The following is a 22106-nucleotide window of genomic DNA, read 5'->3' as shown; positions in this document are numbered from 1 at the left end:
GTGCATGTGGTTTGTTTTTCAAGAGAAGAGGCGCATCTCGGTCAGTTACTCATGAGCGTACGTCGCACATCTCAAACGACCACTGTACATCATAATTATTAGGACCGGACCTGAGATCGAACCACTTGAGGCGTCGGTTCACGGTTTAATTGGTCTAACCGGTTGAACCGCCAGTTTGATCGGTTCAAATAAAGTAAGGAATGTTGTTCAAACACAAGAGACCAGGGTTCAATTCCCTGCCACCCCTTTTTAGACAATTTATCCTCATTTCCTCTCCTCCCCCCCTTTCACGTTGCAATTCCCCCGCTCTGCTCCACATTGCTCGGTTTTTCACAGGTTCATTACCCGGTTTTATACTGGTTTTTGTGAAAAACCGCCAGTTCGCCGGTTTTATGCAGTTCGATTGTTTACTGGTCTTCTAAGCTGGACCGGACCGGTAGAGGCTCTAGTTCGGTCTTTTACCGGTTGGATTATCGGTCCGGTTCAAATAACTAGGCGACCTCCTCTCACCCTGTATGGTCGTGTTTCGTTCTCTTCCCTAACCACATCTTAGGCCTTGTTTAGTTCGTCTCAAAATCTAAAAACTTTTCAAGATTTTTCATCATATTAAATCTTGCGGCACATATATGAAGCATTAATATGATGAAAAATCTTGAAAAGTTTTTAGATTTGCAAGTTAATTTACAATTAGTTAATTTGCAAACTGTAACTAACTTATACCATTGAGGTGCCCCCTAAGAGGCTCCGCGAGTGATGTTAAAAGTAGCCAAGTTGCATCATGCCAACCAAGGCCAGAAGAAGCGGAGTTCAATCTCATTTCTGCAGAGCTACGTCGATGGAGAATCTTGCATATGCTCTGCCTGGTTCAAGTCAATATACAGACATCCAAATAGCCCCTCCTTGCACCTCACGAGCCAAGCTGACTCATATAGTCAACTAAACATACCCTATATATCGAACTATGATCCATGAAATCCATTGTTGGTTCATTCTATTCTACTGTTTATTTACATTCACTCGCTGTCTGAACTCTGAACTGTCCCCCCAACTCTTGCTTCTATACCCCCCCACGCTAGGCAGCCGCCAGTAGAGAGAATCCAAATGGACAGATGGTGCTTGTTAGATGAACAGAATCAGCTATATTTCACTATCTCTGTGGAAAGACTTTGAAGAATCTTATACACATTATTCAGATTTCTGCAACATACAACGAACAGAAGCTGGCGCTTACTTGCCCAAAAGTTATGGTAAGAGTGGAAACAAGAAAAAGATCATGTACAGGTAAAACGTCAATATCTCCTTTTCCCCAGGTAAATGCAGGTTTCAACACAATCCTGAACAGACGAACTGCATCCATTCCAGCAAAAAGCCAAGGGAACTCAGAAAGGGTCAGTGGAACTTATGGTACTTCGCGAAATGGCTGGCAACCCATGGCGCGAGCTGAGTGTTCTCGGGTTCCCTTTTGTTCTTGTTGTAGTAGTCTGACCACAATGCCGGGTATATTTCTGGGTTGAAACCATCACGGTATACACAAAATGGCAACCAGCCTTCACTGTTCATCCGGCGTTTTCTTTCTCGTGGGTATGCCAGAGGGGCTTGCACGTACCTGCATTGGAGGAATTTTATACCGTTAGAGTTAGAATAACCATCATGCATCTTGATCTCAGAAATGGCCAGACCACCAGATCAGTACCTGATCTCATCAACCACAGAATCCCAACAGAAATGAGTGTGCCCAAAAACATGGCAAGCTGCTCCGTCTTTTCTGTTGCTGTGTATATCTCTGAGCCTCCTCTCCAAAAAATCAGAACCAATGACCTTAGGAAGGTATGGGTAATAAAGCATACGTTTCTCCGGACACAACTCTTGCCTGCAGTGTCATACAGAAGACATCAGTTTTGGGCTTGAAGTTTCATGAATGCGTACTAAGACATCCTAAATGTTTAATGGGCAATTTCAAAACAACACTGAGAACATAAATACAGCAGGGGCAAGACAATCCAGTAAGGTAAAGAAGGATAGCCTCCATCACAGATTCACAATTGCTGGTGTATCTGCAATTTCTTATAATTAGACAGCCAGTATGAAAACCACTGTTTTCCACTTTTCCTCCATGTGATTTGCAATTGAAATGCTACACAACCACACAAAATATCTTCCTTTGGGGGTGAAAAAGGGGTCAAATACTAAGTCACTAGTGCAGATACTAAGATACAAACGTTGCTTCCAAGTTGGCACCCTTTAACCTTGATTGATAAGATGGTTTCTCTTTGAGGGTGTTTTTATCATAAAAATGCAACATGAAATGAAACACACTTACCAATAATAATTAATATAAATGCTTTAGGATACTGACAAAGCAAGAATGAGATGCAACAGACAAACTGGGATGCTATAGGAGGAATGGAAGCAGCAAAAAAGGTATTTATTGGGCGGCTATCATTAATTGCATTTCAACAAGTAATTTAGTCAAGCATACCCAAAACCAAAGGTCAAACAGAAGCTCAGAAAAATGGAAGGTCTAGGTAGGAGGAGCAAAATGCACCTTGGTACGAAGTGTGAAAATGTTAATATTTGTTTGCTGCTTCTTTTCACTTCTTCAATAGCATCATGATTCTTGTCATTCAGCTTGTCAAAGTAAACAGCAAGAGCCTCGTCATCATTTGTCAGGTCTGAAGGCCATTGGCAAGCATGGAAGTCTTTACAGGCCTGATCATACAAAACCGTAAACCTATCAGTTCAACGATATCAAGAGGAATCATGCAATTTTCTACATAAGAAAGATAAGAAAGAGCGCACGATTGTTTTTGCTTGTCCACACCACTAAATATTTGTGCCTATGGCTTGTATGCATGCTACATTTCTCATTGAACATTATAGTTTGGAGATCTAGTTTGTTAGTTTGGCTCATGATTTAAATAGCTGATATTCAGATATCTAATTTTGCAACAAAAAAAAACAAGCAAACCCCTTGAGCATATGGAGTATATAATTCAAGGAATCTTAAACTGCACGAAGTAACAGTACTTGGTAACTAGTGGTCAGTGGTGTTCTGCAAACAAGTAGGTATTAAGGGAAAGACCAACCTACCATCTCTAGCGAAGGGACACGCACACTGTTAACATCCTTCTCCTTGTCAAAGCTCTGCAGAACAATTAAGCAAGATGAGAAAGCGGGATAATTCTAGGAAAGTAGTGCATTATAATTCAGACAAAACATTAAATGTTAATGAAACAAGAAAAATAAACAACCTTGTGATACCATGAGAACAAAGGTATGATTCCCAAGTCACCTATTGTTCTTGGGCCTGTATCCACACCCAGCTCACTACACGCATCAAGCAATGCAGTCAGTTTCTCCAGCGAATCCATCTGGAAGGAATAATTTGAGTAACTGAGAGAGCCTCACCAATGATATATATTGGAAAATAAGGTTAATGCTGTAATGATTTCGTCAAAAAGGAAAAGTTGAATGATGTACTCCAAGAAGAATGTGATGTACTGTCACTTATGCTATGCTTTATCTAACAATACAACCCCACATTCCCTTTTTTTCAGTTGAGACAGCGCTTTGCAGCATGTGTGGACTCTACGCAGCTAATAATTTGCACAAGTTACTAAATAAGGACTCAGCCAGCAACAACTAATCTGAGTGCCATGGTAATCCTTCCGTCAAGAAACAGTAGAATTACAATATTACAAGCACAAAACAACATTTACAACTGAAATGCAGTTCAGATAGACGGGGCTGCTACAAACCAATGAGCAAAATGAAAACCTCATTGGTAAACTCTGCACTGCAGTGCGTCTAAAATTAGGCCCCCTAAATAAAACAGGGAGACACACTAACCAGGCTGTAGGCAAGCGTTGCAATGTACCATTGGATCAAAAAATTAAGTGGAATCACTGGGTTAGCCCAAACCAGCAGAGTGGACTAACCAAACAGCATAATATGCCGTAATAGATACGGCGAGGCATTTCGTCAAACACCTGGCTTGCAGCACACGGAACAAAATGCACCGAGGGGGGGACAAAATGGAGGTGATGCGATTGCGAGGAAATGGACTCACGTAGCGTCCGCCCTCGCGGCGCAGCCAGAGATCGTGGTTCCCTGGCACGTAGAAGACGGCGGCGAATCGCTCCCTGAGGACCTCCATGGTGCGCGCGAAGTTGTCCCTGGTCTCGGCCACGTCGCCGGCGACGACGAGCGCGTCGACGCCGTGGCCCTTGCCGGCGCCGACCTCGGCGGGGAGGCGGCGCACCCAGTCCATGTTCTCCGGGTAGTCCGTGTGCAGGTCGGAGACGACGAAGACCCGCGTGGTGGCCTCCGCCTCGGCGCGCGCCGCCGCGGGCAGCGCCGCCTGCGGCGCGGGCGCGGCGGCGGCGCAGCAGCGGACGGACGCGGCGCGCGAGGGGCGCGACGGGCGGAGGCAACCGGGCACCCGGCGCCGCCTCCGCCTCCGGTACTGGTGCTGCGGCGAGGACGACGGAGGCGCGGCGGCGGCGTCGAGCAGGTGGTGGTGGTGGTGGTGGTGGTAGGCGGCGGCGCGGGATGTGGTGGTGGGCGTGGAGGAGGCGGAGGAGGAGGAGCAGGCGACGGCGACGGCGACGGCGGCGGGTAGATGCGGCGTCATGTCGGGGACGGGGGAAGGTAGCTGCTGCTGCTGCCGCTCGCGGGCGGGCGGGCGGTCGGTCTCTCTCGCGGAGCTGGGGTAGGTCGCTGCCGCAAAAATCTGAAAAATCTTCTCCCCTTTCCCCTGCCTGTGCCTGCCTCGTTCGTTCGTCCGTCCGTCCGTCCGTCTCCTTGCTTTTACGACGAGGGGCAGTTTGGTGATTTGCGAGAGGAAGGGGGCGGTGGTGGTGGTGGATATATACGGGGGGGCATCCGCCGCGGCGAGATGCGCTGGCTGGGTGTCCTCCCGTGCTAAACCTCGCCCGCCGGTGACGGTGAGTTGGTGGGCGCCGACGTGGCAGCGGCAGCGGCGCGGGGATGGGAATGGGAATGGGAATGGGAATGGGATGGGAACGGGTGGGTGGGGGGCGAGACAGCGCGGGGGGTGGATGGTAATAAAATAATCATAGTCCGGGTCATAGTTAGGGGGGGCGTGTGATGGTTATCGCGGCGCGGGCCTCTTAATCATTGCCGCCGCGGCGCGACCGCGCGCTGACACGGCGTCATTTGCTTGGCAACCGTCGGAGGGCCGGATTAGCGGTGTGGATGGATGGGGACGGAGTGTGGGACCCGGCGCCGGCGCCGGCGCCAATGCCATCTCCCAGGGCCAACCCCATCGAGGCACGAGGCGTTGTGCAATTTGCAAGCGTGGCCTTAGCCAATAACAGGGCGTGTTTCCTACGGAGGAAGTAAACCTTTTTTGGGGGGCTGTCTGTAGGTTATTATTGTTTGGAGGGGCATGTAAGACTGTCAAGGCTGGCATGAGTATTGAATTGCCGCACGAGTTTGTTCACATCCTCGTGCGCGAGTCCCATACATCTGGATTCTGGAAGGAGGTGCGTTTACCGTGTTGTCAAATTCTGTCCATGGCCTTGTTTAGTGTTGAAAAGTTTTTAGATTTTAACACTGTGGCGCTTTTGTTTGTTTTTATTTAACGAATATTGTTTAATCATGAAGTAAAAAGGCTTAAAAAAATTATCTCGTGATTTACAGCTGTGTAATTAGTTTTTGTTTCCATCTATATTTAATACTCCATACAAATGCCGCAAGATTTAATATGATAGAAAATCTTGAAAAGTTTTTGACAAGACCTATGTAACTTTACAGAATATATATTCGGGCGTTACATGGAGGCTACGATTGTCCACATGGACATATGGATTTAGGCCTTGTTTAGTTCGTAAATTTTTTGGTTTTTGTTTACTGTAGCACTTTCGTTTTTATTTGACAAACGTTATCTAATCCCAGAGTAACTAGGCTCAAAAGATTCATCTCACAAATTACAGGTAAACTGTGCAATTAGTTTTTATTTTCGTCTATATTTAATGCTTCATGCATACGACTAAAGATTCGATGTGACGGAGAATCTTGAAAATTTTTACGAACTAAACAAGGCCTTAGTCTATGTACTGAAATTAAGTACAAATAGACTTGTGACCTTTAAATAAAGGATAATGTATGAGATACAGACGCATAAGCAAGGATCCAGATTTGATATTATTGAGTACACAATGATATTACAATCTTTTTTAGATATAAATACAGATATATACATGTAAGTAGTAAAGATGCCGAGATCTTTCTCATCGAACTTAAAATGGGAAAGACAAAGTGGAATCGTGAGAGACATAGCTACAAGTATACTCATGGTTAAATATTTAAAGTAGTTTATAACATTATGATTTATATCAAATCAGTTTACTCCTGTCCCAAAAATATTTGACCTTACAGGTATAGATGTTATCAAAATATTTGATCCTATAACATTCCAATACTCATTTATTTCTTCCAAATATATCTTTGTCTTTCCGCACTAGATCATCTCTTATATCTGTACCTCTGATTTTTGTTTTCTGCGCATCATATCTTTTCATTTCTAAAAAAATCATATGCCTATAATGTCAAATATTTAAAATGAAGAGAATAATTGTTTTGAATATTAACGAAAAAAGGCTTCTAGAAGCATGAGAGCTTTCGGAGGGGAGAAAAAACTTGATCCACCAACAGGGAAACATATACTCCGTAGGTCCAATGTTGTGAAAGATTTTGCACTAAAGTCGTTCTTTTGTCTAAAAGATTATTCTATTTTATTTTATTTGTACTGCCTTTGAATCGAGCATAAAGAATCTTGAACACCAGCAGCACCAGGTATTGGGAGTCGCTCACGTGATACCGCGTTTGAAATTTTGGTAGTGTTCCACTTTAGGCTGTTTACTTCTCAAAAATTTTACAATTTTTTTCAAAATTTTCACCGTATCGAATCTTATGACGCATATATAGAGTATTAAATATAGATAAAAAGGATAACTAATTATATAGTTTGTCTGTAATTTGTGAGACGAATTTTTTAAATCTAGTTAATCAATGATTGAATATCTGTTAAATACAAACGAAAATACTACTATATCCATTTAAAAAAATTTAACTAAATAAGGCCTTAATTTGGGTATTCCAAACCGATGGCTATATATCCTATCTTATCACAATGACTCGAGCAATAGTTTATCCTATCTTATCGGAAAAAGGCTGACGATTCCCGATACGTTCGGGTCTTCGGGATCTGCCCGCAAACTCTCCCGGATACGTGTACAGACTACAACACTCCGGGAAAACGTTGAACGAGTCGTCGAGTCCTGATGTGATGATAGCCTGCGCGCGGTTGTATTTCCTAAGCGTGAAGGAACCTGATAAATTCATCATAATCTTAAGATTAGGATTCGAAATTCCCGACCTAGCCCATTATCTTATTTGGATAATTTGGATATGGATAAAGTTGGCAACCGCGGTGTGCTAGTACTACACGCCTACACGGTCATCGCTGCCCCTTCCGCAAGACAGCGGCGACCGTGTCGGATGTCCCAGCAAACGCTCACACCGGTGGCGCCAAAAAGAAAAAAAAAATCGAAATCAACGACAATTATGTGTCTTCTCACTTGTCACTTTGTGCCAATCTCCAGTCCGTATAGATTTTTCCCGTCCCACAATCTCCGGTCTATATAGGTTTTGTCCTAGCAGTCCGTATAAGATTTTTGCCAATCTGGTATTCTTTACAACCCACAATCTCCGGTCCGTATAGGACAACCCGTCCCACAATCTCCAGTCCGTATAGGTTTTGTCCTAGCAGTCCGTATAGGATTTTTGCCAATCTCCAGTCCGTATAGGTATTCTTTACAATTTACAATAGCTATAATATAGATGTCCAAATCTAAATAGGACTACAAATATTTTATATAAACAGCCATAGAGAGATCAAAGCAAAAAAAAACAAAAAAAACAAAGAACAATTTCTCCAAATCACGACCAGCGCAAGCTGCCAAGTCCGCCCCTTGCGACGTGAGCTAGGGCCAGCGCCGGCTAGCGAGCCAATCTCGCCACCATGTTCCCTGCGAGAAAGGCCAGCGCCGACTAGAGAGCCAGCCTCGCCGTCACGTCCCCTGACAGGTAGGCCAGCGCCGGCCAGCGAGCCAGCGTCGCGGCGAGCCAGTCTCGCCGCCACGTCCCTGCGAGTCAGGCCAACGCCGGCTCGCGAGCCAGCCTCGCCGCCACGTCTCCTGCCAGGCAGGCCTGCAAGCCAGCGTTGTTGCCACGTTGGCCTCGCCGACACGTCCCCTGCCAGATAGGCCGCCGGCCAGCGAGCTAGCGTTGCTATCGCTGCCACGCGCAAGCCAGCAAGCTAGCGTTGCTGACACATCCCTTCCATCAAGATGTACACACCGGAGGTCAAGATGCGCCGGGTGCGAGCAGCATGGCTTACGCCAGCTTGCGCGCGATGGAGGCGCAACCCAGGATGCCGAAGCGCACGGGGCGCGGCGGCTGGTCTGGGTCTGGCGCCGCGGCGGATGAGATGGACGGCGGCCTGGTGCTCTTTGGCGTGGCCTTGATTTTGCATTAGAAACCGGAATACTTATATTTTTTTTCTCTTCTACCGGTTTGAAGCTACTGCCGATTCCGAGTCTACCATAGATTTAGGTGGCGGCAGAAAAAAAGTGGACAGACTGAAATTTTCCCTCTTTATAGATAGGTATAGATTAGATTGGCAAATTATAAATCATTCTAATTTTCTTAGACAATCAAAATATCTCAAGTTTAACCAAAATTATAAAGATTTGTGACATCACATAGATATACTATAAAGATAATAAAAAATCAAATAGTACTTATTTAGTATCATAAATATTATTAATTTACTATATAAAAATTTAGTCAAACTTTAGATGCTTTGACTCTCAAGAAAAGTTACAATTCACTTATAATTTTTGATAAAGGGAGTAGAATAGTATATGCATGATGATAAATTAATTTTATCAAAATTTATGGGTGAACTCATGATACAACATCTCATAAAGTATGGGCTAATTATACAAACCAAACCTCATATATTTTCAGCACCATAGAAAGAATAATATAGATTCCATGACATTGAAAAAATTCTCTATATTTATGCTATCTTAGGTGGAATAGCCAAATTAGTCCCTCATCTTTTATCTAAGGCTCAATTTAGTCCCTCAACTTCAAAGTTGGCCAAAGCAGTACCTCATCTTTAATTTTTTTTGTCCAAAATCGTTCTTTGTGCTGACATGGCAGTCCATTGTAGCAGCCCTATTGAGCAAATGTGATTGTGTTGGTAAATAGGCTGAGTGCTGTAGTTGGCATTGCTAGTGTAGGTAAATCTACTTCCTACTTTCATACTCAAGTTCATTGCAGTTTGGTTTGAACAACATTATATCATATCTCATTGAGTCTATTTTCACAATAAGCATATTTAGAGACACAAATATTATTAATATTTTCCTTAAATCTAGTCAAACTTAAGAAAGTCTAACACAAAATACCATATTTATTTCGGAATAGATGGAATATGCTTTTTTTAGAGGAGGGGTATGCTATCGATCCAATGAAAATTTGAATAACTTCTTTAAGTTCCATTTCATGGCTAGAACCAATGCAATTCATGTGAAATTAGCTTTAATGCATTGTATGGCTGCCAGGCTATCCAAAGCTATGGCCACCACTAGGCTTTGCTAACTACAACGACCAACATATGCAACATGGAGCGCCATATTGCATAAGGACAAAATTAAACCAAAATCGAAAGATAAGGGAATAGTTTGGCAATTTTGAGAGTTGAAGGACTAAACTAAACCTGAGAGGAAAGGTGGGGGATCTATTTTGGCTATTCCACCAATCCCAAAGACTTGAAGATTCCGTACGAGATAGTGATTTGACGCACTCACAGTCTGCCTTGTCTGCGTATTCCTAATACAAACCTCCTCAACTTCTGCAATTATCTTTCTTAAATTTAACTATATTTGAAAAAATATATCAACATTTGTACCTCCAAACAAGTTTATTACGAAAATAGATAGAATGGTCTATCTAATGATACTGATTATCTATCATAAATATTAATATTTTTGTTATATATATTTAATCAAAATTAAAAATATATACTTTTTGGAAGCAAGAATGATATTTTTATGGGGCGGAGGGGTTACGTAGCATAGATGCGTACAACACGTGTACAAGCCGTATTCCTATGAACATATATAAAAGATTGGACTAGTAAATCATGAAGTTTATAAAATCATCACAAAACATCTCGCTATCAAGGGCACCTTGTCTATCATTGAAAGATTAGAAATACTAAATCGTGAAAATAATTCTAATAAAATACAAGCACACGAGGATATGGACCCTGACTGTTTCAAAAAAATCACAATTGAGCCATGTTTACTTTGTTCGAATTCTGCAACTACTATAGCTTCTTTCTTTGGTACCCAAATAAACTTTCAGAGTTATCATAAGTCACACTTTTATAAGTAAACTAAGAAAACTATATTTCATGATATCTAAAGATACCAATTATATATCACAGATATTAATATTCTTTTCCTAGACTAGATTAAACTTATAAAAATTGACTTAGAATAGTGGTGGAAAACTTAAAAAGGTTGATTTATTTGGGGATGTGCCAGTAATTTCATGAAGCAACAAATCATGTTCATGCATACAGAGTACCCCTTTCGTCCTAAAAAGAGTGTTGCTTAAGATTTTATGAAAATAAAATTGATTAACTTTGATTAGAGTTATAGGAAACATTGGAAGAATTTCCTGCATTGCTGAATTTAGATTAATTTCAGAGAAACGTTGTACGAATAAAACAAAGGCTAAAGTAGCATGTTCATCGGACGTTTGAGTTGACTGAAAAGGTACTCAACGGAGTGGTGGTGCACTATGTTTGGGAAGGCAAATACTCAACGGAGTAAAAGTTTTGCCATGCTTGTGCTTTTTATATTGTATAGGAGCACTTTGTCTAGGAAGGCAAATAAAAATTTTAGCATGCTTGTACTTCTATATATATTGTTTAGGTCAACGTCCGTTTACTTTTGCATTTTTCTATGATATATATCATAATTTTGCCATGCTTGTGCTTTTATATTTGTATAGGTGCACTTTGTTTGGGAAGACAAATAAAAATTTTAGCATGCTTGTAGTTTAGGTCAACATCCGTTTACTTTGCTTTTTTTTTTGTAAGATATTATATGGAATTATTCTCCACTACTGATAAGTCAAAAAAAATCAAATTATTTTCATGCGTTGAAGCTTCATTAATATTTTAAAAAATGGAAGCAACCAGCATTGAAAACAATTAGTAAGAAATGAACATATGATTCCACCAAAAAAATGAATTGATTAGTATACCTGCCTGGACTGGGAGCGGATCGGAGGACCTTGTCAAAGAGATGCCTAATAATAACATGATAGTTAACCGTTTACGCCATAATAAATATTAGTAATAACAACTGTATATTCCATTAAAGTTAACCAGCTCTACAAGTCCACATCACGTCACGCCCTCTGGATAACCCTAGGAAAATAAATAAAGTCAATAACGTTGATCGGGATATTCGGATTGGCCAATCGCGAATCATCCGGTTCGATCCATTCCATTCGTCCTTTGTACCGGGCCGCTTCTCTGGTGGGCCAATTCTTGCGGACCAGCACGGCGGGAGGCTCTGGCTGACAGCCTGACAGGCCGGCCTGCCCCCGCGCTCGTGCGGAGGCTGTGTCCACGCCGAGTGGGCCCAGAGCTGCTTAAATGCCCACGTGGACCCTGTGGCGCCCAACCACGTAGTGAGAGGCAGTGTGGCGTTCTGGGCGCTTCTGTGCTCCGGTGCCCATCTCCGACAAGACGAACGCGACACATCCGTCCGCATCTGCGCTTGGAAAAAAAATTGTGCACCGGCAACAAAGTTCAACAGGTACAACATCAGTCGTGACTCGTGATGAGGCTATAAATTATTGGTCTCGTGCGGATCGGAGTGAAGGTTTTTTTGGTTCAGAGAGCGGCGCAATGGCGGGCGGCGGTGGTTCGTCGCCGGCAAGGCTAGCTCTGCTGCTGATGGCGGTGGCGGTCGTGGGTGGCGGCGGCAAGGTGGTGCAGGTGGAGGAGGCGCACCGGCGGAGCATGCTGGCCAATGGCCTCGGCTCGGCCCCTCCCATGGGGTAGGGTAACTCAGTCTCTTCTGGGGGGTTTTTCCACCCCAGCTTGTGTGATGAGATGTTGCCAAGTGTGTCTGGTTTGTGATTTTGATTTCTGAGCGACCGCGCAAACGCAGGTGGAACAGCTGGAACCACTTCCAGTGCGACGGCAACGGCGAGGTGGTCATCAGGGAGACCGGTACTTTCACTACTTCTGTTCTTCAGTTTCCTTCTAGCACTCGAGCTTTGCTTACTGAATAAAGCAGCTGAAGATGAGCTCGCTCTTTTATCTGTTTCTTTCTCGGTTGCCGCCCATGCCATGGATGGTCCTCACTCAGCTGACGCACTCGTGTCGACTGGACTCGCTGCTCTCGGCTACAGATACGTCAACATCGGTGCGCCAGCTCACTCGCTCTAGTCTCCCGGCTTCTTCAGCTACTTCTTGATGCCTCTTCTTTTCTGAACGATAACCCCCCAAAAGAAAATCGAACTGGATTATCATACGTGTTCTTGTTCCTATCTCGCTTTCTCAGATGATTGCTGGGCAGAGCCAAAACGTGATGCTAAGGGGAATCTGGTGGCCAACACCAAGACGTTCCCGCAGGGGATCAAGGCGCTGGCGGATTACGTCCACAGCAAGGGGCTCAAGCTCGGGATCTACTCCGACGCCGGGTGAGATTCAAGACAACCCTGCTTCTGCTTCTGCTTGCCCACACCACTCGGGGGAACAAATTGTCTCTGCAGGTTCCAGACCTGCGCCAAGGTGCAGCCCGGGTCCCTCGGCCACGAGGAGCAGGACGCCAAGACCTTCGCGGCATGGGTGAGCTCAAAGGCAGCAGCCGCAGCAGCAGCAGCATCTGCCCCCATCTGATACCAATTTTTTCTTCTTCAAGGGAAGATCATGTGATTTGTGATGTGTTCATTGGCATCACGCAGGGAGTGGATTACCTCAAGTACGACAACTGCAACAACGGCGACCTCAAGCCGCTGGAGAGGTCAGGCTCACAAATGCCCTTTCCCTGTCCATCTCAACGTCTCCTCCCTGCCTGCTGCGATGATCGCATCGGCATCGTGACTGTCTGAGGCAGGTGCTGCAGGCAGCCGAGTAAAAATGTTCCTACCTGACAGGTTTTCACGTGAACAACACAGGTACCCGGAGATGAGCAGAGCACTGATGAAGGTGGGGCGGCCGATCTACTTCTCCCTCTGCGAATGGTACAGCTCTTGATCACCATGATCGGTTGTTTCGTGACCAGTCAGTGACTCATGCTGCTCTCTCTCGCCTTGCCGGCGATCGATCGGGTATCGCTAGGGGCGACATGCACCCGGCGAAGTGGGGCGCGGCCTACGGCAACAGCTGGAGGACCACCAACGACATCGCCGACACTTGGGACAGGTCACAACATCTCTCACTCACACTGCCTGCATTCTTGCGTTGCGGCGTCGCCGCCGTTGTCCCTGTTCTAGATTGTCACTGAAAGGGGATACCTGTCGTCTGTCGTTGCCGGCGTTGTTCCAGCATGATCGCCACGGCGGACCAGAACGAGGTGTGGGCGGAGTACGCGCGCCCCGGCGGCTGGAACGGTCTGTGCAGTGCATCATCACCAATATTTGCCGGATCCTAAATCGTCTTCCGAAAACGTGTTTCCATGTTCGTACTCCTCCAATATGCATGGTGGTTTGGCGTGCAGATCCGGACATGCTGGAGGTGGGCAACGGGGGCATGACCAACAGCGAGTACGTCGTGCACTTCAGCCTCTGGGCGATCTCCAAGGTGAGACTGCACGCATACATACATACCTGTAACCTGCTCTCTCTCTGCATCTTGTTGCAGGCAGTACAGACAGAGAGTTTCTTTCCTGAACTTGTCCAATGAATATGTGCATGCAGGCGCCTCTCATCATCGGCTGCGACGTGAGGCACATGTCGCAGGAGACGTACGACATCCTGGCGAACAAGGAGGTGATCGCCGTCAACCAAGGTGAGAGAGCGCGCTGACGAGCGTGACCACTCACAGTCACCTTCCCAGTTTCAGTTTACTGACGGGGAGACGATGGACGGTTTTCTGTTGTTGTGTTTGTGGCCGGCGGCATGCGTTGGCGTTGGCGTTGCCGCGTACTGCAGACCCGCTGGGCGTGCCGGGGAAGAAGGTTCGGATGGAGGGCAGCAGCGAGATCTGGGCGGCGCCGCTCTCCGAGTACCGGACGGCGGTGGTGCTCCTGAACCGGCACGCCAAGGACCAGGCCACCATCACCGCGCACTGGGACGACATCGGCCTCCCCGCCGGCACGCCCGTCGAGGCCACGGACCTCTGGCTGGTACGTGTACGTACGCGCTGCCGTCCGCGAACGACCGAGCGAGCCGTGACTGACTTGACTTGTTGTGTGTGTCGACGCGTCGCAGCACGAGACGGTGGACGCCACGTTCACGGACACGATGAGCTTCGACGTCGCGCCGCACTCGTGCAGGATGTTCGTGCTCAAGCCCAACATCCACATCCGGTGAACTAGCTACACCGCGCCGGCCGGGGCGCGCGCGTACGTACGGCTCTTCATGGCGACGACATCACCACCGGTGATACCATACCTGCAGGCGATTCACTTGCACTGCAGGCTGATTGCATACACATGGGTGGAATCAAAATCAATCACCAAGAGTGTTTTACTGTTCCTTTTGTTGTTGTGCCCGTGCACGCATTTGTGTTTTCTCTGAATGGGGAAAAAGATGCTCTCGACTCAAACTGAGATACTGGGCCCTCATGGTGGCCTGTCGGCATGTTGTAGCGAACCAATGGAGAGCAAAACGCGGCCCAGCCCAGCCCAGCCCAGCCCAACTGGAACCGAAATCCACCGCACCGGCCCAGGCAGGTTTGCCATCCAAAGTTCCAAACCGCATTGCGTGCACAGCGTCGGAATTACGTAGTACTCCCTAATAAGGTCAAGGAAACGAACCATGCTGAAGCTGAACTGTCCACTACAGATACAGTTTCACTAGTCTACACTCTACAAACGATGCCTATGCATGATAGTACAGTATGTAGTAACATCAAGGAAACAACTCTAGCCGGCTCTGCCACTAGAAAATCTAATGGCAGGAGATATAATGAATATCACTTTTTTTTGTTGGGTCTGAGATACAGAGATACAAAAGCCATCAGTCATTGCTGATCCCTCATATCATCATCATACCAGACCAAGTGCGTATTGCACTGCGTTCCGTTTGCAAATTAAACCAGACAATGGGGAGGGGGAGCACCGCATTTCTCTTTCTGTCTCTTGTGTGCCAGAGCCAACTGCCAAAGCTAACAGGGCTGTCTAGTGTTGTCTGTTGGTGCCTTCTATCATGTGTCCGGTAGCCTAAGTCAGCTGCCTACCGTGCATAAGCTGATAAGCAAGCAAAAGCATGGTATAAATTTCGAAGGAGGAGGAAGTTGCAGCATCCCACTGGAAATTTCATCTCCTTGATTTGATCACTTCAACAGTTCTGTGTAGTGGCCATGCATGTCTTCAGCAGTGGCCTAATCTTGCATTGCGTGGATAGGAATAGGATTAGCCAATCCAGTCGTCTCTGTTGTTCATCTCCTGTCACAGGCAAATTAAAAGCCCGTGTCAGCTACGTTCAACGATAGAGACTGGAGGATTTGAAGACGACCCGGTGATGTGTGTCCCCTTTGCAGCGTTGTTGTCCCAAGCGATCGACACAGCGGGATACGGATCGAAGGCGAGCGAAATGCATGGAAGCTAGCTAACGCGCAGACGATCGATGAGACCGCGAGCGCGATGGCGTCGACCGAGCGCTCTCGATCCGACACGTGGCGGCCGTGTGGTCGTTCACCGTCCGATCGCTGCCGACCACGGACCACCACATCCACATGGATGGATCATCCTCCATCTCCTGACCATGAAGCACATCAGCAGTAGTAACTACTGCTAGTAGTGTTTGAATGAGGCCTTGTTTAGTTCCCAAAAATTTTGCAAAATATAAATAGTACCATTTTCGTTTGTATTTGACAAATATTATCTAATCATGTACTAACTAGACTCAAAAGATTCGTGTCGTCAATTTCGACCAAACTGTACAGTTAGTTTTTATTTTCGTCTATATTTAATACTTCATGCATACGTCTAAAGATTTGATGTGACGGAAAATCTGAAAAATTTTGCAAAATATTTTAAGAACTAAACAAGCCCAAGAGAAAACGCTGGTCCTATTCCTACCAAACGGCGCCGCGTCGTGACTTGCCAACCACCGCGATGGTGGAAAGACAACGCAGGGAGGCAATCAGGACAAGTTGTTGTGTTGGCGCTCCTGACATTTTAAGCAAAGAGATCAAATTAGAGGTGAGATAAAGGGCAACGGATCTAGTGCAAACTCATCTCTCGTGTAAACTGTGAAAACTCTAATCTGGACCACAGGATGTTGATGCAAGGGGTACGGATAGATTGGGTAATTTTGCACTTAACCGCCCGCTCTTAATCACACTTTTACAAACCTCTCCTTCCACCTCTCTCATGTGCCCCCTTGGATCAACATCGTGCGGTCCAGATTAGAGTTTGCACAGTTTGCACGGGAGATGAGTTTGCACTAGATCCGTTGCCGAGATAAAGAATAAAAAAAAAAGGAATCCCACTGCCTGTACAGCAGGGAAGGCATACCGGCCGGCCGGAACATCACTGATCAGCGCATGCTTTCCAATACAAGCAGCAGGCTGCAGATTTCCGGACTCTGGTCTGCTTCCCCGTTGCTTTTCAAGTAAACAACCACAGACATGCGTTGCGTTGAACAGCCTTGGGCGCCACCGCATTTCCATGGCAATGGCAGACAAACGCAATGGTGGTTAGTGCCTTCAATTCTTCCATGTATCCAGTAGCCTAACCTCTAGGCGTCTTGTGCATTGTATATATAGTAGAGCAGAAGGGCCAGTTAGTGTCAAATCAAAAGGAGGCAGTTGTAGTTAGCACTGGGTTTATTGAATAAAAAACCTCCTCCTTGATCACCACTTGAGCGGTTGTAGGTGCATGCAGAGATCATATCGTCAAATCATCACGGTTGCTGGCCGAGGAAGATGATACTTATCCTTGGGTAGTTAATTACCCACACTGAACGGATATGACGGATGAATTGATTTCCTGTCAGCAGCTTAATCAATCCATAACCGATCGCTTGTCACAAGCAATGCCAGCGCTGCTGCTACTGCTACGTAGCCTAGGTAGCCTCTCTGCAGCTGAATGACAGCGACGACGCAGGGGAAGAAGACACGGCCGGCGTTGATCAATCATTTAACCCTTTTTTTTTCCGTTCCCTTGTGCTCGACAGGGACTACAGCACAGGGGGTGTGTGCAGTGCAGCTTCGAAGCCATTCCAAACAGCGTCGTCCAGAACAATCCAAAGAGCGTTTGTTCGCCGACACTACTAGCCAGCCCCGGTGTCACCGCCGATCATGCGTCACAAAAAAAAAGTCACATGGAGGTGGCGCCGCAGGTGTGTACGTGTATCCTTCGTTCCTTGGCCATGGAGCCATGGCCGGTGCGATGAAATCATGGGCTCAGCTGCTGTTACACGTACACGCACAGTCCGTCGACAGTTGTCGAGTCACTATACGCATGCAATCTGCTCGATCACTGCCTGTCTGTGACGTTTATGTGTGGAGGTAGGTCGCGCGGCGACGGTGCTGTGCTCCGACTAATTAACCATCTCTGCAGGGCTAGAAACATGGATCCGTACGTGCAATATGCGCATGATTGATGATTGGTATGGTAGGCAGGCCGCTACGAGCTGCAGTGCAGAGTGTTCGACACTGAAAATGTAAATACGGGCCACGCGGAGCAGGCGCATGGAGCCAGGGAGGCGGGCAGGCCAGGTTGGGACCAGTGCGCGCACATCAGGTCGATCGAGCACGACGTCCTACGGTTTGCCAAGTCGTTGAATATGTGTGTGTGGACAGTGCCGGCCCTGAATTTTTTGAGGCTCGGGGCGGAAAAAAAATTTGGAGCCCTTTATACATTATTAAGTTCCTAAAAATTAAAAAAAAATTAAAATTTTTCGTCACATCGAATCTTACGGCACATGCATAAAACACTAAATGTAGTCAAAAGCAAAACTAATTACACAGTTTGCCTGTAAATCGCAAAATGAATCTTTTGAGCCTAGTTAGTCCATGATTGAATAATAATTGCCAAATAAAAACGAAAGTGCTTCAGTACCTAAAACAAAAAAAAATTAGGAACTAAACAAGGCTTAAGGAAATTTTTTTGGTTTTAGCTACTGTAGCACTTTTGTTTATATTTGGCATATATTGTCCAATTATAGACTAACTAGGATCAAAAAATCCGTCTCACAAATTACAGGTAAACTGTGTAATTAATTATTTCTTTTATCTTTATTTAGTGCTCCATGCATGCGTCTAAAAATTCGATGTGATGAGAAATCTTAAAAAATTTTAGAAACTAACAAGATTGTAGTTGTGGTTATTCTGATTGGTTCCCCTCGCTAAATTTTAGTAACTTTAATAGCTAAATTTTCAAACACACTGACTAAAAAAGAGCTAAAATAGTTTAGTTACACAAGTCACCCAAGAGTAGCTAAAATAGTTTTAGCTGGCTAAAATTTAGCAGGGGAAACCAAATAGGACCTAAATATTCTACATCGTAAGCCAAAACTAAGCAGAAAAAATATTGAATAGTATTGAACAACGTTGAATATCATTGTTTAATATAATAGTTCGGAGGTGTAGAATAGTACTTGTATATACTCATAAATACTTAACTCTACATGCAAAAGCAATATTCATATGCAACAATTCATATAAATATACAAATACATTAAAGATTATTGTATGGTTTGCATATTTGGGGGTGGGGCCCTGTCTAATTGGGGGCCTAGGGCGGCCGCCCCGCTTGCCCGCCTCCAGGGCCGGGCCTGTGTGTGGATAAGGAGTACTAGCGATGAGGAGTTAGACTGATGATGTGGAGCTTGCGTCGAACAAGTCAATCGAATCGAGTCAAGTGAGGCCTTATTTAGATGTAAAAAGTTTTTTGAATTTTAACATTATAGTATTTTCGTTTTTATTTGACAAACATTGTTTAATTATAGAGTAACTAGACTTAAAAGATTCGTCTCGCGATTTACAGTTAAACTGTACAATTAGTTATTCTTTTTATCTATATTTAATACTTCATGTATGTGCTGCAAGATTCGATGTGACGGGAAATCTTATAAAATTTTGGATTTTCGGGTGTATCTAAACAAGGCCTGAGCATGGTGCATGCGTCGTCCCCAGCCGGTCCCCAGTCCGCCGCGGCGCCGGCGCGACGCGTGAACTGCGGGATCCCGGCGGGTTTGGGTGGCCGTTTCGATCGATGCGCTGCCGGCACACCACCGTATACCTAGTCGGCAGGATCGGAGCCCAAACAATACTAAATACTGATAGATTTGGTTGATAAGCTTAAACGAACAATCGATCGCCTCTCCCACGGTCCCACCTGCCTGCCACTTCTAGGTTCCGTGCGAGCAAGCAAGCAAGGCTAGCCTCCTTCCAGTCACCGGCATCAGTTTCGTCACCCGGCTGCGTTTGGCCGCCAGCTAGCGAGCTGACTCCTCTCGCGGGGGATAAAGCTAATCCCTCCCGGCCGGATTGCATTGCATACTCTACGCTGATGTGGTGCAGCTCAAATGCACACGGAACGGATGCAGTACTGTCCTGTCTAAGGAAGATTATATAGAAAATGGGTTAATGTGATCCGCTCTAGCTTGATGACAAGAAAATAAAGATAAAGATCCGCCTTCTTGGTCGAGCGTGGCCGCCACTTCGGCGTTGCTGCAATTTCCAGCAGATTTTACCATCTCTTGCGGGCGGTCGTCGTATCTGTTTGTTGGTGCTTAAAATCAGGACCGGGATTATGTGGGGAACAGATCGTGGAGCCAACGATCCTACCCTCCAATGGCTGGTGATCACGCGTTTCGCTGTCCATCCTCCTGCCAGCCGACCCATGCAGTTAGTGCAAGTGCGTTCAGAAATCGTCAAATCTACAAGATCACTCAAATTGAGCTTATGTTGATGCTTACACTGAAATGCTATGAGAAGAAAATACTGTTTGTTAAAGTAGTGTATCATAAAAGGGACATATATAGTTATCACCAAGCCTTTTGTTTTTGCATTTCTTTGAGGGAGACGATAAGCATGCATAGATATGGATCGAGTTGATCACACCACCATATATCACTATCAGGAGGAAACAATTGGCCCAGTTTTGCTATTGCCCAATGGAGTACAAATCTTTCCAGTTCCATCAGGATACAAATTAAAATTAAACCACCCAATCCGATGTTATCTTATCTGAATTTCTGCGGCTGGCGATGGGACCTCCGATCCAACGATCCACTACGCAACAAGGTCAACAATCTCTCCCAACAGAGGCCAGTGGTACGACGCTGTATTCTATCCGCGGTGTTGTTGGCCAACTCTGTTTTTTTTTTCTTTTTCTGTTTATTCGAATCTGTCCATTTCATTTCCTTTCACGTCAGGCACACCGACTCCTTCGTCCTGGGTCTAGCCACTACGACGACCATCATGCAGCAACTCGATATGGTTACTAGAATTGTTAATGGCGAAAGGATTAATTAGAGCCCAAGCGATCAGGTGACATGACGACATCGTCCACTAATGACACACGAAAACGGCGACGAGAGGAGGAAGAGGCAGAGATCATCATTTATCACTATCCAAGTCCACTCCACTAGCCGCCGCATGTGCCCAACGAAACCACCCATCATGCATTTGTCCACCGATAACGCCGAGCGCCGAGCTCCCAATTTCTCTCAGGGCCACTACACTACACTACACTACACTACACTACACTACACTACACTACACTACACCGTCTGAAAGTCTGAACGCGCTCCCAAGGATCAATTAGCAGGTCGGATCCAGATTTCATCGTTCATTCATGGCTGGAGGCCTGGAAGGAGTGGAGATAGAGTGGTCTTGTCGCTTTGGTGTGAGTCAACATCCGGTTCTACATCTACATGCCCATGTTCCGCGCCGTATATGCCCACTCGAATATGCCCACTCGAACAGCCACAATGGTTTTTGGTCCTGCTCTGCAGTCTGCACGAATCGGGGTCCTGTTCGCAACACTTTTGTCTTTATTAATAACCACTTGTATATAAGTTAGAATTTTACAGCTAGCTATGAATGTTTTTCTGTCACAACAAATCAGCAATAGTATCGATACGAGTATGAGCCGTTTTTATAGCCACCCGAGCATGTTAAGGCCTTGTTTAGTTGGCAAAATTTTGGTTTTTTTAGTTACTGTAGCACTTTCGTTTTTATTTGACAAACATTGTCCAATCACGGAGTAACTAGGCTCAAAAGATTCATCTCACAAATTTCAGGTAAACTGTGTAATTAGTTTTTATTTTTATCTTTATTTAATGCTCCATGCATGTGATCAAAGATTCGATGTGATGGAAAATCTTGAAAATTTTGACGAACTAAACAAGGCCTAAAATGAGAATAGTTAGGACGTGCTCACCACACCATTGGATCGCATCTCTGTTAACTTTTCTAGTACTCTGATTCCCGAATATCCAGCGACCTAATAAAATGTCTGTAGTAGGATATCTTAATGGACCACTTTGTCCTCTCCAAAAGATCAAGGACTTGTTTAGTTCCTGAACGAAAACATTTCGTGACACTGTAGCACTTTCGTTTGTTTGTGATAATTATTGTTCAAGTATGGACTAACTAGGTTCAAAAGATTCGTCTCGTCAATTTCGACCAAACTATGCAATTAGTTTTTATTTTCGTCTATATTTAATACTCCATGCATACGTCTAAAGATTCGATGTGACGAAAAATCTTGAAAAATTTTGTATTTTTAGGTGGAAGTAAACAAGGCCAGGGAGAAAGGCGTGCATGCATGGCGCCACAAAGCAAGGGAAAAAAAGGACAG

General features: G+C 45.3%; 2 protein-coding genes across 4 annotated transcripts; one reads left to right on the top strand and one right to left on the bottom strand.

Annotated features, from left to right (window-relative positions):
• Positions 1119-5012, bottom strand: LOC8065822. Its single transcript, XM_002464393.2, has 6 exons — positions 4070-5012; positions 3252-3371; positions 3091-3144; positions 2546-2709; positions 1694-1870; positions 1119-1606 (listed from the first exon to the last, which is right to left on the bottom strand). Exons 1-6 carry the CDS (start codon positions 4631-4633, stop codon positions 1390-1392), a joined length of 1296 nt encoding a protein of 431 aa, XP_002464438.1. The 5' UTR covers positions 4634-5012; the 3' UTR covers positions 1119-1389.
• Positions 11908-14887, top strand: LOC8065821 (alpha-galactosidase). 3 transcript variants are annotated; one of them, XM_021451890.1, is made up of 13 exons: positions 11908-11933; positions 12015-12177; positions 12291-12352; positions 12492-12548; positions 12687-12973; positions 13047-13148; positions 13303-13368; positions 13466-13549; positions 13673-13737; positions 13845-13927; positions 14044-14134; positions 14278-14471; positions 14557-14887. In XM_021451890.1, the coding sequence occupies exons 2-13, from the start codon at positions 12150-12152 to the stop codon at positions 14656-14658; spliced, it is 1221 nt and encodes a 406-aa protein (XP_021307565.1). In that variant the 5' UTR covers positions 11908-11933; positions 12015-12149; the 3' UTR covers positions 14659-14887. The 3 variants fall into 3 exon arrangements, with proteins under 3 accessions (XP_021307565.1, XP_002467021.1, XP_021307566.1); XM_002466976.2 differs by lacking the exon at positions 11908-11933 and having other exon boundaries at positions 12000-12177; positions 12687-12825; positions 12898-12973; positions 13090-13148; positions 14557-14822; XM_021451891.1 differs by lacking the exon at positions 11908-11933 and having other exon boundaries at positions 12022-12177; positions 12687-12825; positions 12898-12973.

This window comes from Sorghum bicolor, chromosome 1, assembly GCF_000003195.3.
Source record: "Sorghum bicolor cultivar BTx623 chromosome 1, Sorghum_bicolor_NCBIv3, whole genome shotgun sequence".
NCBI lineage: Eukaryota > Viridiplantae > Streptophyta > Magnoliopsida > Poales > Poaceae > Sorghum > Sorghum bicolor.
This window is presented reverse-complemented; position numbering and strand designations above follow the sequence as displayed.